This window comes from Ranitomeya variabilis, chromosome 7 (genome assembly GCF_051348905.1).
Source record: "Ranitomeya variabilis isolate aRanVar5 chromosome 7, aRanVar5.hap1, whole genome shotgun sequence".
In the NCBI taxonomy this organism is placed as follows: Eukaryota; Metazoa; Chordata; class Amphibia; order Anura; family Dendrobatidae; genus Ranitomeya; species Ranitomeya variabilis.
Genome location: NC_135238.1, coordinates 9,856,431 through 9,872,844, shown reverse-complemented (window position 1 = coordinate 9,872,844; position 16,414 = coordinate 9,856,431). Strand labels below are relative to the sequence as shown.

At 43.9% G+C, this 16,414-nt stretch overlaps 1 protein-coding gene across 2 annotated transcripts; it reads left to right on the top strand.

Annotated features, from left to right (window-relative positions):
• The first annotated feature begins 1,937 nt into the window (after positions 1 to 1,937).
• On the top strand, positions 1,938 to 16,174 carry LOC143785191 (apoptosis-associated speck-like protein containing a CARD). Of its 2 annotated transcripts, XM_077273904.1 has the most exons (4): positions 1,941 to 2,512; positions 6,325 to 6,381; positions 10,019 to 10,057; positions 15,765 to 16,174. In XM_077273904.1, exons 1-4 carry the CDS (start codon positions 2,236 to 2,238, stop codon positions 16,025 to 16,027), a joined length of 636 nt encoding a protein of 211 aa, XP_077130019.1. In that variant the 5' UTR covers positions 1,941 to 2,235; the 3' UTR covers positions 16,028 to 16,174. The 2 variants fall into 2 exon arrangements, with proteins under 2 accessions (XP_077130020.1, XP_077130019.1); XM_077273905.1 differs by lacking the exon at positions 10,019 to 10,057 and having other exon boundaries at positions 1,938 to 2,512.
• Positions 16,175 to 16,414: the final 240 nt, after the last annotated feature.

The window sequence follows — 16,414 nt, the reverse complement described above, 5'->3', positions numbered from 1 at the left end:
CTTTGGAGATGGACTTGTAGCCTTGAGATTGCTCATGCTTCCTCACAATTTGGTTTCTCAAGTCCTCAGACAGTTCTTTGGTCTTCTTTCTTTTCTCCATGCTCAATGTGGTTCACACAAGGACACAGGACAGAGGTTGAGTCAACTTTAATCCATGTCAACTGGCTGCAAGTGTGATTTAGTTATTGCCAACACCTGTTAGGTGCCACAGGTAAGTTACAGGTGCTGTTAATTACACTAATTAGAGAAGCATCACAGGATTTTTTGAATACTTTTGTCCACCCCCTTTTTATGTTTGGTGTGGAATTATATCCAATTTGGCTTTAGGACAATTCTTTTTGTGTTTTTTTCATTTAAGACAAATTAAATGAAGATAATAATACCAAAGAATTTGTGATTGCAATCATTTTCAGGAAGGAACTGAGTATTATCTGACAGAATTGCAGGGGTGTTAATACTTTTGGCCACAACTGTACGTCTGAACTTTCACTTATTCAGCAGCGCAGAGTAAATCCACATCTACCCATTGTTTTTTTCCTTTGGTTGCAGCGAATACTACCATAAGCCATAAACTGGCTTTATCTGGTGAGTACAATCCTATTGTGTCTAACCATCTGAATCTCGGATAAGACCCTATTTTGCGCTCTTTCACCAACAGTATCTATTGATATTACACATTTACGCCATTTCCTGCATTCCTGGTAATTCATGATGTGCACATTTACAGAGAGGCTTCTCCAGAAACGTAAAATTAAAGGCTTCCATACACACTAGACTAAAATCAGCAAATCCGACATCGGACAATAACAGCAGAGATAATGGTCGACCTGTTCGAATTTTGGTGCTTGACTCTTTTTTAAGTCAGCAGATAAGCAGCGACTAGAGCCGTCCATTAGTGGCCAACTCCGCTCTCCCCTTTGAAACATGTGATGTTCAGTTGAACTGAAAGTGCTACAGAATGAGTTGGCGCTATAGAAATAAACATATGAGTATTCATTAATGTTATGTGTCCTCTTCTTGAAATGGGCACACTGTTCTTGTGATGAGTGAATAGTGGTTGTGTGACGCGTGCATAGTAATTATGGCATGCTTGTGTCGTGTGCCCCATGCTGGCAATGTGTGCATAGTGTGTGCGCTCTGCTTGTGATAGGTGCCTACTGTGTGTAACGTGTGCCCCATTCTTGAAATATGTGCATAGTGTACGGTCTACACGTGACAGGTGCCTACTCTGTGTAACATGTGCCCATGCTTGTAATGTGTGCATAGTGTGTGCGCTCTGCTTGTGATAGGTGCCTACTGTGTGTAACATGTGCCCCATTCTTGAAATATGTGTATAGTGTACGGTCTACTCGTGACAGGTGCCTACTGTGTATAACGTGTGCTCCATACTTGTAATGTGTGTATAGTGTGCACGCTCTACTTGTGATAGGTGCCTACTCTGTGAAATGTGCCCCATGCTTGTAATGTATACATAGGGTGTGCGTGCTACTCATGCCAGGTGCCTACTGTGTGTAACGTGTGCACCATGCTAGTAATGTATGCATAGTGTGTACGCTCTGCTTGTGATAGGTGCCTACTGTAACGTGTGCCCCATGCTTGTAATGTGTGCATAGTGTGTACGCTCTGCTTGTGATAGGTGCCTACTGTGTGTAACGTGTGCACCATGCTAGTAATGTATGCATAGTGTGTACGCTCTGCTTGTGATAGGTGCCTACTGTGTAACGTGTGCCCCATCCTTGTAAAGTGTGCATAGTGTGTGCGCTCTGCTTGTGATAGGTGCCTACTGTGTGTAACGTATGCCCCATACTTGTGTAGCATGCCTAGTCTATGCCTTGTACTTGTGTGACCACGTACACCAGTGCTTACAGCAGAAGATAAACATTTCTTGCTGGAATTCAGCCATTTCCGGGAACTGAAGTTTGCCTCTTATCGCCGCCGGGTGGGGCCGGGATTAACACTAGATTTTTCCTTTGGGTCTAGTACATTGTGCTGCAAGTGAAGAACAACCTACTGAATATATTAACCCCTACAGCTCCTCCCTGCTGAGGCATCCGTGTCGAAAAAACACCCCAGCTCTTCTAAAGAAGAAGGCAGAATCACAAACAAATGGAGAAAACACAAGAAGAAAAATAACAGGAAATTGTTCAAAACCCCTTCTTTCTTTCAGTTTCCATCCTGGCTGCTGCGTTGTAGCCCATCTCCTCCACAGAGAGAGGAGTCACCGCTTAGGGGGAGATGGGGAGGACGGTGAAAGACGTCCTGATCGATACGCTGGAGAACTTGGAAAGAAAATCATTTAAAAAGTTCAAGAACAAGTTAAACGACATAGAGATTAAGGAAGGATATAGCAAGATCCCCAAAGGTACGCTGCAGGAAGCCGACGACCTGGACACTGCAGATCTCATCCTCAGATACTACAAGGATCACTATGGAATTCAGGTGACCCTGACTGTCCTAGAAGCCATAAATGAGAACAAGGAGGCGGCGGAGCTCAAGAAGGCCATCATGGAAGGTAAGGGTATGTGCACACGTCAGGATTTCTTGCAGAAATTTTCCTGACAAAAACCGGACATTTCGACCAGAAAACCGCATGCGTTTTTTCATGCGTTTTTTTGTCCGTTTTTTCCAAATGCATAGAATTGCGGGAAAAAAGCGGAAAATATGCAAAATTAATGAACATGATGCTTTTTTTTACCACGATGCGTTTTTTTCGTGGAAAAAAACGCACCATGTGCACAAAACATGCAGAATGCATTCTAAATGATAGGATGCATAATGTATGCGATTTTATTGAGTTTTTATAGCGTTTTTATCGCGAAAAAAACACGAAAAAACCTGAACGTGTGCACGTAGCCTAAGAAGCATCAGATTCTGCAAGTATATGACCAGCTCTAGATATCTATGCAGTATGTCACTGGCAGTCCTACGTAACAAAACAGATAACACAGAGATAACTCTCTGAGTACAGATAATGTAGTAGATGTCACCTGCAGTCCTATGTAACACCACAGATAACACAGTATACGGTTGAAACCAGAAATTTCCATTCACTATATATAAAGACACATCTGCAGGTTTTTCTCAATGTCTGACATGAAATCAGAATAAACCTTTCCCGGTTTAGGACAATTAGGATTACCATAATTATTAATATTTACCAAACCAGAATAATGAGAGAGAGAAGAAGACTGCAAAGTCAAAAGTTTCCATCCATTTCATTATATTTGGTGCCATTGCCATTACACTAAATGACTTGGGTTAGACGTTTGGGATCTCCTTCCACAAGCTTCTCACAATAGTTGGTCGGAATTTGGGCCAATTCCTCCTGGCAACACTGGTGTAACTGATCCAGGTTTGTAGGTCGCCTTACTCGCACCGGCCTTTTCCGCTTTGCTCATAAATTTTCAATAGGATTGAGATCAGGTCTTTGTGATGGCTCCAAAACATTGACTTTGTTATCCTGAAGCCCCTTTGTTACCATTTTGGCAGTATGCTTCGGGCCATTGTCCATTTGGAAGACCCATTTCTGCCCAAGCTTTAACTTCCTGGAAGATGTCTTGAGATGTTGCTTCAGTATTGCCACATAATCTTCTTTTATCATGATGCCATCTATATTGTTAAGTGCACCAGTCCCTCCTGCAGCAAAACAACCCCACAACTAGATGCTGCCTCCACCGTCTTTCAAAGTGGGTATGGTGTTCTTAGGCTTCCAAGCGTCTCCCTTTTTCCTCCAAATGTACTGGTAGTCATTATGCCAAAAAAAGTTCAATTTTAGTTTCCTCCGACCACAGGAAATGTCTCCAAACATTTAGGTCTTTGTGCCTGTGTGCATTTGCAAACATTAATCTGGCTTTTTTTATGTTTCTTTTGGAGTAATGGCTTCTTCCTGGCAGAGTGGCCTTGCAGTCCATGTTGATACAGTAATCGTTTCACTGTGGATATTAACACAATCTTACCAGCTTCCGCCATCATCTTCACAAAAGTCTTTTGCGTTTGTCCTTGGGTTGATATGCACATGTCGGAGCAAAGCACGTTCATCTCTGGGACACAGAACCAGTCTCCTTCCTGAGCAGTATGATGGCTGGACATTCCCATCTTGTTTATATTTGCGTATAATTGTTTGTACAGATGAACAAGGCACCTTCATTTATCTTGAAATTGTACCCACGGCTAAGCCAGACTTGTGCAAGTCCACAATTCTCTTCCTGATATCTTGGCTGATTTCTTGAGACTTTCCCATGATGCTACACAAAGAAGCAGTGTGTTTCAGGTGTGCATTAAAATACATCCACAGGTGTGTCTCTAATTAACTCAGATGTTACCCAAAAAGTATAAAATGCTTCCAAACACACAACAGCATCATATGGGCAGTCCAGAGTTGTTTAAAGGTATAGTAATCTTAGTGTATGTAAACTTTTGACTTTGCAGTAAGTAATTAAAATTACTGAAAACCTTCTCTCTCTCATTCTGGCATTTGGCAAATATTAATAACTAGATGGTGGCCGGATTCTAACGCATCGGGTATTCTAGAATATGTATGTAGTTTATTTATGAAGATTTCAGAAAAATGCAATGAATACACAGGATTCGGCTGGCCAGGCGCGACCAATTAGCAAAGCGTGGTTCATATCCGGCGCAAATTCGCAGCCGGACTGCGTCTGTCTCTGTTTGCGGCCGGGCGTGACCAATTAGTGAAGCCAGGGCCGGCTCCAGGTTTTTGAGGGCCCCGGGCGAAAGAGTCTGACAGCCAACGTAGCATATAACACAGCCCAGATAGTATATAACACAGCCATGTAGAATATAGCACAGCCCCCGTAGCATATAGCACAGCCCACGTAGTATATAACACAGCCACGTAGTATATAACACAGCCACGTAGAATATAGCACAGCCCACGTAGCATATAGCACAGCCCACGTAGCATATAGCACAGCCCACGTAGCATATAGCACAGCCCACGTAGCATATAGCACAGCCCACGTAGCATATAGCACAGCCCACGTAGCATATAGCACAGCCCACGTAGCATATAGCACAGCCCACGTAGCATATAGCACAGCCCACGTAGCATATAGCACAGCCCACGTAGCATATAGCACAGCCAACGTAGCATATAACACAGCCACGTAGAATATAGCACAGCCCACGTAGAATATAGCAGAGCCCATGTAGCATATAGCACAGCCCACGTAGCATATAGCACAGCCACGTAGTATATAACACAGCCACGTAGCATATAGCACAGCCCACGTAGCATATAGCACAGCCCACGTAGCATATAGCACAGCCCACGTAGCATATAGCACAGCCCACGTAGCATATAGCACAGCCCACGTAGCATGTAGCACAGCCCACGTAGCATATAGCACAGCCAACGTAGCATATAGCACAGCCCACGTAGTATATTGCGGTCACGTAGTAAATAGCACAGCCCACGCAGTATATAACACAGGCCATGTAGTATATAGCACAGACCACGCAGTATATAGCACAGACCATGCAGTATATAACACAGCCCACGCGGTATATAACAAAGCCCACGCGGTATATAACAAAGCCCACGCAGTATATAAACACAGCCCACGCAGTATATAAACACAGCCCACGCAGTATATAGCAATGTGGGCACCATATCCGTTAAAAAAAATAATTAAAATAAAAAATAGTTATATACTCACCTTCCGGCGGCCCCCGAATCCAGCCCAGGCCTTTAGCGATGCTCGTCGCGACGCTCCGTTCCCAGTAATGCCTTGCAGCAATAACCCGTGATGATGTAGCGGTCTCGCAAGACCACTACGTCATCTGGAGTCATTGCCGCAATGGCAGCGTTAACGGACTGCATTACACCGCGTTATGCCACGGTGTAAAGCAGTCCGTTTAACGCTGCCAAAATGCTATGTGGGCGCTGACTGGAGGGGAGTAGTGAGGGGTCAATTCGCGGCCGGACTGTGCCTGTCGCTGACTGGTCGTGCCCAGGCGGCCGCAACCAATCAGCGACGTGCGATTTCCATGACAGTGAAACAGACAAACAGATGGAAGTGGACCTTAGACAATTATATATATAGATGGTAATCCTAAATGACCTAAAACAGGAAAGGTTTAATCCGATTTCATGTCAGATACTGAGAAAAACCTGCAGATGTCTTTTTATATATGGATGGAAACTTCTGGTTCCAATTGTATCTACTCGAGTACAGATAATGTAGTATATATATATATACCTGCAGTCCTATGTAACACCACAGATAAGAATATATGCACTTGTGAATGTGTGTACAGCTTTAGTACCCATCTGACCTCAATGCTTCTCTTATGTGTTTTCAGTGACTGGCTTTGCACCCCAGGAATCATCTATGGGAGATCAAAGAGCAACATCAAGAGGTGAGTGGCAAACTGGATGCTCCGCATAATAGGTCAAGGCAGAAAGCAAATAAAACTGAGCAAAAACTATATGTATTTTTGCAGAGCAGTTGAGCGTTAGGGGGATGCAGAGTGCAGCTAATGTACAGTTGTGCTCAAAAGTTTACATACCCCGGCAGAATTATTGCTTTCTTGGTTTTTTTTCAGAGAATATGAATGAGAACACTGAATCTTTTTCTCCACTCATGGTTAGCGGTTGGGTGAAGCCATTTATTGTCAGACTACTGTGTTCTCTTTTTAAATCATAATGACAACCCAAAACATCCAAATGACCCTGATCAAAAGGTCACATACCCCATTCCTTAACACCGTGTATTGCCCCCTCTAGCATCAATGACAGCTTGAAGTCTTTTGTTGTAGTTGTGGATGAGGTTCTTTATTTTCTCAGATGGTAAAGCTGCCCACTGTTCTTGGCAAAAAGCCTCCAGTTCCTGTAAATTCCTGGTCTGTCTAGCATGAACTGTGCGCTTGAGATCTCCCCAGAGTGGCTCAATGATATTGAGGTCAGGAAACTGAGATGGCCACTCCAGAACCTTCACTTTGTTCTGCTGTGGCCAATAACAGGTCTACTTGGCCTTGTGTTTTGGATTGTTGTCATGTTGAAACATCCAAGTACATCCCATTGCGCAGCTTCCGGGCTGGTGAGTGCAAATTTGCTGATAACATGCTGCATTCATCTTTCCTTCAACTTTGACCAAGTTTGCTGTGCCTTTGTAGCTCACACATCCCCAAAATATCATTGATCCACTTCCATGCTTTACAGTAGGAATGGTGTTCCTTTCATCATAAGCCTTGTTGACCTCTCTCCAAATGTAACGTTTATGGTTGTGGCCAAAAAGTTCAATTTTGGTCTCATCCCTCCAAATTACCTTGTTCCAGAAGTTTTCAGGCTTGTCTCTGTACTGTTTTGTGTATTGTAGGTGAGACACTTTGTGGCATTTGTCCAGTAACAGATTTCTTCTGGTGACTCGACCATGCAGCCCATTTTTCTTTAAGTTCCTCCTTATTGTGCATCTTGAGACATCCACACCGCTAATTTTCAGAGAGTCCTGTATTTCAGCTGATGTTATTTGTGGGTTTTTCTTTGCATCCAGAACATTTTTCCTGGCAGTTGAGGGCAACATTTTTGTTGTTCTACCTGACCGTGGTTTTGTTTTTACAGAGCCCCTGATTTTCCATTTGTTAATCACAGTGTGAACGCTGCTGACCGGCATTATCAATTCCTTGGATATATTTTTAAATCCCTTTAAAGTTTTATACAGTTCAACTACCTTTTCCCGTAGATACGTTGACAATTCTTTTGCTTTCCCCGTGACTCACAATCCAGAAACGTCAGTGGCTGGATGAAAGATGCAGGAGTCTGTCTGGATCCCAGAAACTTAGCTTTTAGGCACACACACTGATTACAAGCAAACAGGTCACAGGTGAGGATGTTACCTTTAGTAGCCATTCACATCCATTTTGTGTCAACTTCTGTGTCAACTTCTGTGCATGTTATCAGGCCACAATCACCAGGGTATGTGAACTTTTGATCAGAGTCATGTGGATGTTTTGGGTTGTCATTATGTTTTAGAAAGAGAAAACACAGTAGTCTGACAATAAATTACTTCACCCAACCACTAACCACGAGTGGAGGAAAAGTTTTAGTGTTATTATTCATACTCTCTGAAGAAAGGCCAAGAAAGCAAAAATTATTGGGGGGAGGGGGGGGGGTTGTATGTAAACTTTTGAACATAACTGTATGGGGTGCAGGGTGCAGCTAATGTAAGGGGTGCAGAGTGCAATCTCCTGGGTTGTAGTGACAGAACAGGGCAACAACTTGATAAGTGGTTAATCAATGTTGATGATCCTGGTGCTGAGACTCTGCTAGTGTTCGCACCAACACCATCAATATGTGCAAGATGGAAACTTCTGCACAAACAGTATTGGTAAAATTGTGATCGTTGTTTTAGCACAAACATTTTCAAAGAAAATCTGCAGCATATTACAGTAGCAGATACTGACCTGTAGTGCGATTATGAAATCTCCATAGTTTTACTGTAAGCTGCTGATTTTCACTCTATTGTGCTATACACATGATGAAGTCCACAGCAAATTCACATGCGATCTGCACGTAACACTCATTTAATGCAAATATGCAGTAAAAGCCAAGTCAGAATATCTGCATGTCTAATTGCGTACGTAAAGGCAGGGCTATTTAAGTAAAAAAAAAAAAATACTGCCTAAGGCTACTTTCACACATCAGGTTTTTGCCGTCAGGCACAATCCGTCGAATGTTGAAGAAAAAAAAAAAAAAAGGGATCCGTCGCAGATTGTGAAAAACTGATGCAACGCATCCGTTTTTAGGACAGATCCAACTAGCATATCCAGATAATTGGATTTAAAAAAATTGGAGCATGTTCAGTTTAAAAAAACGGAATCCAGCGCCAGAATTCGTCATTCCAGATCCGGCACCTTCCGGCTCCCATTCTTGCAAAAAGCCGGAAGCGCCGGATCCGGTGTTTTCCGTTTTTTCGCCGCAGACAAAAAACGTTACTGTAGACGTTTTTTTGCAGACGCCGGAATTGAAATTTTAGCCGGATCCGGAAAAAAACGGAAGGAACGGTAGGCCATGAGGTGCAATCAGGCGCGAATAGAAGTCAATGAGAAAAAAACGGATCTGGCTTTTGATTTCGCCGGTTCTGGTTTTTCAAAAAAGAGCCGGATTGGGCCGGAGGGAAAAAACCTGATGTGTGAAAGTAGCTTAAGCTTGAGCATACGGTAAGATGATAGTGATGGAGTCACAGTGATTGGGACACGTTTGGATGACGGTCTGACACCATCTCAGGGGAATGGTAGCATGCCTCTCCGCATATGTACAATTCACATTATTTTAGTACATTTCTCCGCTGCATAAATAGACACTTTATTCATCACAATTAAAGCGAACCTGTCACCCCAATATCGAAGATGAGCTAAGCCCACCAGCATCAGGGGCTTGTCTACAGCATTCTGTTATGCATTCTGTAATGCTGTAAATAAGCCCCCGATGTATCCTGAAAGATGAGAAAAAGAGGTTCGATTAGACTCACCCAGGGGCGGTCCCGCTGCGGTGGGCGTCGCGGTCCGGGGCCTCCCATCTTCTTACGATGACGTCCTCTTCTTGTATTCAAGAAGGCTCCGGCGTACTTTGTCTGTCCTACGGAGGGCAGAGCAAACTACTGCAGTGCGCAGGTGGCGGGAAAGGTCAGAGAGGCCCAGCGCCTGCGCACTGCAGTACTTTGCTCTTCCCTGAACAGGACAGACAAAGTACGCCTGCGCCGGAGCAGGAAGACAAGAAGAGGACGTCATAGTAAGAAGATGGGAGGCCTCGGACCGGACCGCGACGCCCATCGAACCGAACCGCAGCGGGACCGCCCCCGGGTGAGTATAATATAACCTCTTTTTCTCATCTTTCAGGATACATCGGGGGCTTATCTACAGGATTCCAGAATTCTGTAGATAAGCCCCTGATGCTGGTGGGCTTAGCTCATCTTTGATTTTGGGGGTGACAGGTTCCCTTTAAATATGACGCTCGTTGTCTCGGCTGATCTTTCTTCTTTCTAATCATTTTGTTTAGCACCGATTGAGGAAGCAGCTCAGGGGGTGACATCAAGAGGTAATGGAAACATTGTGAGGCTTCCCAATGATGCTGATGAAGACATTTTATAAGAATTACGTAGTAACAAGGTGGAATGCACATCTGAACCGTTATCTAATAATGTAATGGAAAACACTAAATTACTGTTAGTGTGAACAATTAAGCAGGTTGAAGAAATAATGAACCCTAAAAAGCCTAAAGTTAAAGATGACACATTTTCTTTGTATTGTAGGAAGAAAAAAAAATTATATATATATATAGTTTGGACACCCTTGGAGATTTGCTGACCAAGGGTTCAGAGATTAATTATCCATGCTAAGGTTACGGCTCATTCACTATCATCATTTGGAACGGCTAAGTGATGCAAGTGTCCCAGCTTTAGGAAAACCCAGCCTCCTCTAGCTTTCTGTAAAAAAAAAAAAACAGCAGCCATGCGTTCTTCTAAGGCTAGTTTCACACTAGCATTTTGCTGAGCTGCGGACTTCCTCCGTGAAGCAGCGCCCACGGCCGCACCTCCGCCGCTCAGGTCCGCCTACGTCCGTATGTGGCCTGCGTACCTATCTTTAACATTAGGTACGCAGGTCATGCGGATGCCTCCGCATGCGTCGTTTTGACGATGCAGAGAAAAAAATAAATTCCAACAAGCTGAGTTCACGGGGGTCGCCGCATCATCAAAACGACGCATGCGGAGGCATCCGCACGACCTGCATACCTAATGTTAAAGAAAGGTACGCAGCAGCATGCGGACGTAGGGGGAGCCGAACGGCAGAGGTTCGGGCGGCGCTTCACAGAGGAAGTCCGCAGCTCAGCAAAACGCAGGTGTGAAACTTGCCTAAGCAGCTGCCCAACACTCTGAAAATGAAAATGGTGGAGCCAACAAAGAAGAAAGCCATAGGAAGACAGCAAAGATTTTCAAGTTGCCCTTTCCTCAGTTCAAAATGTAATTAAGAAATGGCCGTTACCAGGAACAGTGGAGGTCAAGATAAGGTCTGGAAGACCAAGCAAAATTTCAGTGAGAGCTGCTCGTGATTTTGCAAGAGAGGCAAATCAGAACAGCCCCTTAACTGCAAAAGACCTTCAGAAAGATTTATCAGACTCTGGAATTGTGGTACATTGTTCTACTGTTCAGAGACACCTGCACAAATATGGCATCAGAAGAAAACCTCTCCTGCTTCCTCACCGTAAAATTCAGAGTTTGAAGTATGCAAAAGAACATTTAAACAAGCTGATGCATTTTGGAAACAAGTTCTGTGGATTGATGAGGTTAAAAAAGAAATCTTTGGCCACAATGATCAAAGGTATGAGTGGAGAAAAAAGGGCACAGAATTTCAGGAGTAGAGCATCTCGCCAACCATTAAGCATGGAGTGAATTAATCATACTTTTGGGTTGTGTTGCAGCCAATGGCATGGGGAACATTTCATGGGTGGAGAGAAGAATGGATTCAATGAAATTTCAACAAATTCTTGATGCAAACATAACACTATCTATAAAAAATATGAAGAAAGGATGACTTCTACAAATGGATAATGATCCTAAACACGTGCCAAAATCTACAATAGATGACCTCAGAAGGCGCAAGCTGAAGGACTTACAATGGCCCTCACAGTCCCGATCTGAACATCATTGAAAATCTGGCGAGACCTCAAAATAGCTGAGGATGCAAGATACCCCAGGAATCCCACAAAACTGGATGAATTTTCAGAGGAAGAATGGATGCAAATCCCTCAAACAAGAATTGAAAGACCCTTAGCTGGCTGGAAAAAGCATGATACTTCCAAAAAGGGGTGCTAAAGTAGTAACCATGCAGGGTGCCCAAACTTTTGCATCTGCCCATTTTCATTTTTGGAGTTCTTAAAACAAACAAATATATATATATATATATATATATATATATATATATATATATATATATATATATATATTACGGCTAGCGGAACACACCAAATAAATAGAGATGTTTTTATTGATATTGGTGCGTTCACAGTCCGGGGTCCACCGTGCAGGAGTACCTGCTGCTAGCAACGGCGGCACGATATGGCGGTATGGACTAACTCAGTTACTTCACCGAGTAGTCGTGAAAGAAAAGCACTGTGCCCTGTTAGGCTTCACAGAGGCACAGGCTAACTGCTCACACAGAGAGCAGTCAGTGGTCACACATGCACACAAAAGTCCTCGCCGGAGGTGCCAGCATTCTAGGGGCTTATTTCAGCCGGGTCACTGAACACATACTCTCGTGACCACACTGGCGCAAAGCACTTAACAAAGAACAATACTAGCGCATAGCCGTGCGGTCATGCGAACCTTAAATAGCTGCAGCACGTACAGGACCTTCCTAGAAGGACCAATGAGAAGCTACACCAGAGCGTGAGCACCTACAGGACCTTCCTGAAGGAGCCAATGACCTTAGCTGCAGTATCAGATCATGTGACCCTCGATCTCCACTGAGAGATCTTACTCTGGGCATGCTCAGAACGAGCAAAGCAGGACTTAGACCCAGAAGTGTCTGCTCGCCGCTGCCCAGCACTGACTCCAATGGCAGAAGCAGGAAAGGCAGCAGTAAGTCTTAGCACAGAGTCAGACTGAGCGAGACGCTGGGACCGACGTCTCCGCTGAGCAGACTCCACTGCGGCAGGAGAAGAATGGGAGACCGCAGCGGAGATGGCCCGAGATTCCCCCTGTGCAGAGGAGGGAACTCAACCCCTAATATATATATATTTATATTATTATTGTGTTTTTTTTTGCCTAAAATAAAATTAAATGTGTCATCTGTAACTTTAGGCCTTTAAGAGATAACTTAATCTTCAACTTACTTAACTGTTCACAAAAACAGTAATTTTGACCATGAGTTTCCAAATTTCTACATGCCACAATATGGGTCTCCTGGAGAATGGGGTCCAAGCTCTGGATGGCCCTAAATCATTCCCAGCTGGTGGTGAGAACATAAAGTCTCCCAGCTCTACACACACACACACACACACACACACACACACACACACACACACACACACACACACACACACACACACACACACACACACACACACAGCCCATAGCTCCGAACAAATTATTACACTACCCTATATAGCTTCTATACAGTGGGTATGGAAAGTATTCAGGCCCCTTTACATTTTTCAGTCTTTGTGTCATTGCAGCCATTGAGTAAATTCAAAAAAGTTATTTTTCTCATTACTGTACACTCTGCACCCCATCTTGACTGAAAAAAAAAGAAATGTAGAAATTTTTGCAAATTTATGAAAAAAGAAAAACTGAAATATCACATGGTCATAAGTCTTCAGCCCCTTTGCTCAGACACTCATATTTAAGTCACATGCTGTCCATTGCCTTGAGATCCTCCTTGAAATGATTCTACTTGATTGGAGTCCAGCTGTGTGTAATTAAACTGATAGGACTTGATTTGGAAAGGCGCACACCTGTCTATATAACACCTCACAGCTCACAGTGCATGTCAGACCAAATGAGAATTATGAGGCCAAAGGAACTGGCCAAGGAGCTCAGAGACAGAATTGTGGCAAGGCACAGATCTGGCCAAGGTTACAAAAGAATTTCTGCAGTACTCAAGGTTCCTAAGAGCACAGTGGCCTCCATAATCCTTAAATGGAAAAAGTTTGGGACCACCAGAAGTCTGCCTAGACCTGACCGTCCAGCCAAACTGAGCAATCGTGGGAGAAGAGCCTTGGTGAGAGAGGTAAAGAAGAACCCCAAGATCACTGTGGCTGAGCTCCAGAGATGCAGTAGGGAGATGGGAGAAAGCTCCACAAAGTCAACTATCACTGCAGCCCTCCACCCCCCAGTCAGGCCTTTATGGCAGAGTGGCCTGACGGAAGCCTCTCCTCAGTGCAAGACATATGAAAGCTGCATAGAGTTTGCTAAAAAACACATGAAGGACTCCGAGACTATGAGAAATAAGATTCTCTGGTCTGATGAGACGAAGATAGACCTTTTTGGTGATAATTCTAAGCGGTATGCGTGGAGAAAACCAGGCACTGCTCTGTTATGATGGACCTGGTGGTTAGAAGCACCTGGAATGACCTGATAGTCAAAACTGCAAAATAGAGCGAGCTCTGGGAAGTGGGAGCTCTGCTGACCGCAGCCCTAATCTATTATCACACACACTAGAATTAGCCGTGGATCGTACCTGACTCTGCCTAGACGACTCTTCACAGCCTGAGAGGTAACTACCCCTAAAGAGAAATATAGCCTCACCTTGCCTCAGAGAAATTCCCCAAAGGAAAAGAGCAGTCCCCCACATATATTGACTGTGAGTTAAGAGGAAGGCACAAACATAGGAATGAGACAGGTTTCAGCAAAGGAGGCCAGACTTACTAAATAGACAGAAGATAGATAAAGGGATCTTTGCGGTCAGCACAAAAAACTACAAAAAGCCACGCAGAGTGAGCAAGAAACCCCCCGCGCCGACTCACGGCGCGGTAGGTGCCACTCTGCAACCCAGAGCTTCCAGCTAGCGAGACAATATCATGATAGCCAGCTGGACAAAACTTAGCAGGTACTCAGAAATATATTCAGCACACAAATGAAAAACAAATGAGCTTAACAGGGACTTAGCTTCTGCTGAAGTAGACAGGTCATCAGGAGATCCAAGTGAGATCTGAACCAGTACAGATACATTGACAACTGGCATCAGGTAACGATCTGAGCAGAGTTAAATAGAGGAACCAGCCCAGTCCTAAACGATGCAGCTGAGGAAGCCACTTCCAGACCAGCAGCTCCACTTTCAGCCACCAGAGGGAACCCACGGACAGAACTCACAGAAATACCACTCCTGACCACAGGAGGGAGTTCGAGAACAGAGTTCACAATACTGCTCATCACCTGCCCAATACAATCCCAACAGTGAAGCATGGTGGTAACAGTATCATGCTATGGGGGTGTTTTTCAGCCGCAAGGACAGGACGACTAGTTGTCATTGAAGGAAACATGAATGCGGCCAAGTACAGAGATATCCTGGATGAAAAACTCTTCCAGAGTGATCTGGACCTCAGACTTGGCCGAAGGTTCACCTTCCAACAAGACAATGATCATAAGCACACAGCTAAAATAACAAAGGAGTGGCTTCAGAACAACTCTGTGACAATTCTTGACCGGCCTAGCCAGAGCCCTGACCTAAACCCAACTGAGCATCTCTGGAGAGACCTGAAAATGGCTGTCCACCATCCAACCTGACGGAACTGGAGAGGATGTGCAAGGAAGAATGGCCGAGGATCCCCAAATCCAGAGGTGAAAAACTTGTATCATTCCCAAGAAGACTCATGGCTGTACGAGCTCAAAAGGTGCTTCTACCCAATACTGAGCAAAGGGGCTGAAGACTTATGACCATGTGAGATTTCAGTTTTTCTTTAATACATTTGCAAAAATTTATACATTTCTGATTTTTTTCAGTTAAGATGGGGTGCAGAGTGTACATTAATGAGAAAAAAATGAACTTTTTTGAATTTACCAAATGGCTCCAATGAAACGAAGAGTGAAAAATTTAAAGGGGTCTGAATACTTTCCGCACCCACTGTATATTCCACCACACTCTACATACATCTTCATCCCTGACCCATTTGGCTTACAATCTACATAACCTATCAGTATGTCATAGACGATTCACACGTAACCTACTCACAACTTGACCATAAACAAATAGGTGAGGACATGTATGATGGAAATTCTTGCATCTCATGTTATATGTTTTGCTTACAGAGGAGGAGCATTTTGTGGACAGACACCGCGCTCAGCTCATAGCTCTGGTGGCTCTGGTGGATCCAATCCTAGATGATCTCTTACAGTGGAAGCTATTGACAAGTCAAGACTATATCACAGTGCGCAGCATGAACACCCCTCAGAATAAGATGCGACAGCTCTTCTGTTATGTTGTTTCCTGGGGAGAAAGAGACAAGGACCAGTTCCTGAAATCTTTGAGAGAACATAACGCACCGCTCATCAGGAATCTAGAAGGCAAATAAAGCCCAATAGAAAGTGTCTGGGATTTTGATTGCAGAGTCAGCTCCTGGGGTCAGTGTCTTGGAGCTGAAGCACAATTTGGTGCTATCCCAGTTCACTGCAGATTCCTTGATGAATCCAGCAGATTAAATAAAAATTCCTGAACCAGATTTATTCTTTGTTTTGTCTCATTTTCTGTCAATGACAAGAAATAGTCTTGTAATAAGAGGCTTTTATTTTTACCATAGATAAATGAAGATAAAGAGATTTTCCTATTATTCTGTGTATGTATGTAAAAGAAAAAAACCAGAGCGCGTCATAGAGCAACACTAGGTAGAATGGATGAAAAGGGTATGAAGAACGTTGCCCCCCGGTGAGGTTACACTAGAGGCATTACACCCTACATGTAT

Excerpts from the sequence above, each read along its gene's own strand:
- LOC143785191 (XM_077273904.1), top strand. The coding sequence starts at position 2,236 with ATGGGGAGGACGGTGAAAGACGTCCTGATCGATACGCTGGAGAACTTG. Across the intron at positions 2,513-6,324 it reads CAAGAAGGCCATCATGGAAG|TGACTGGCTTTGCACCCCAG; the intron begins GTAAGGGTATGT and ends ATGTGTTTTCAG. Across the intron at positions 6,382-10,018 it reads TCAAAGAGCAACATCAAGAG|CACCGATTGAGGAAGCAGCT; the intron begins GTGAGTGGCAAA and ends CATTTTGTTTAG.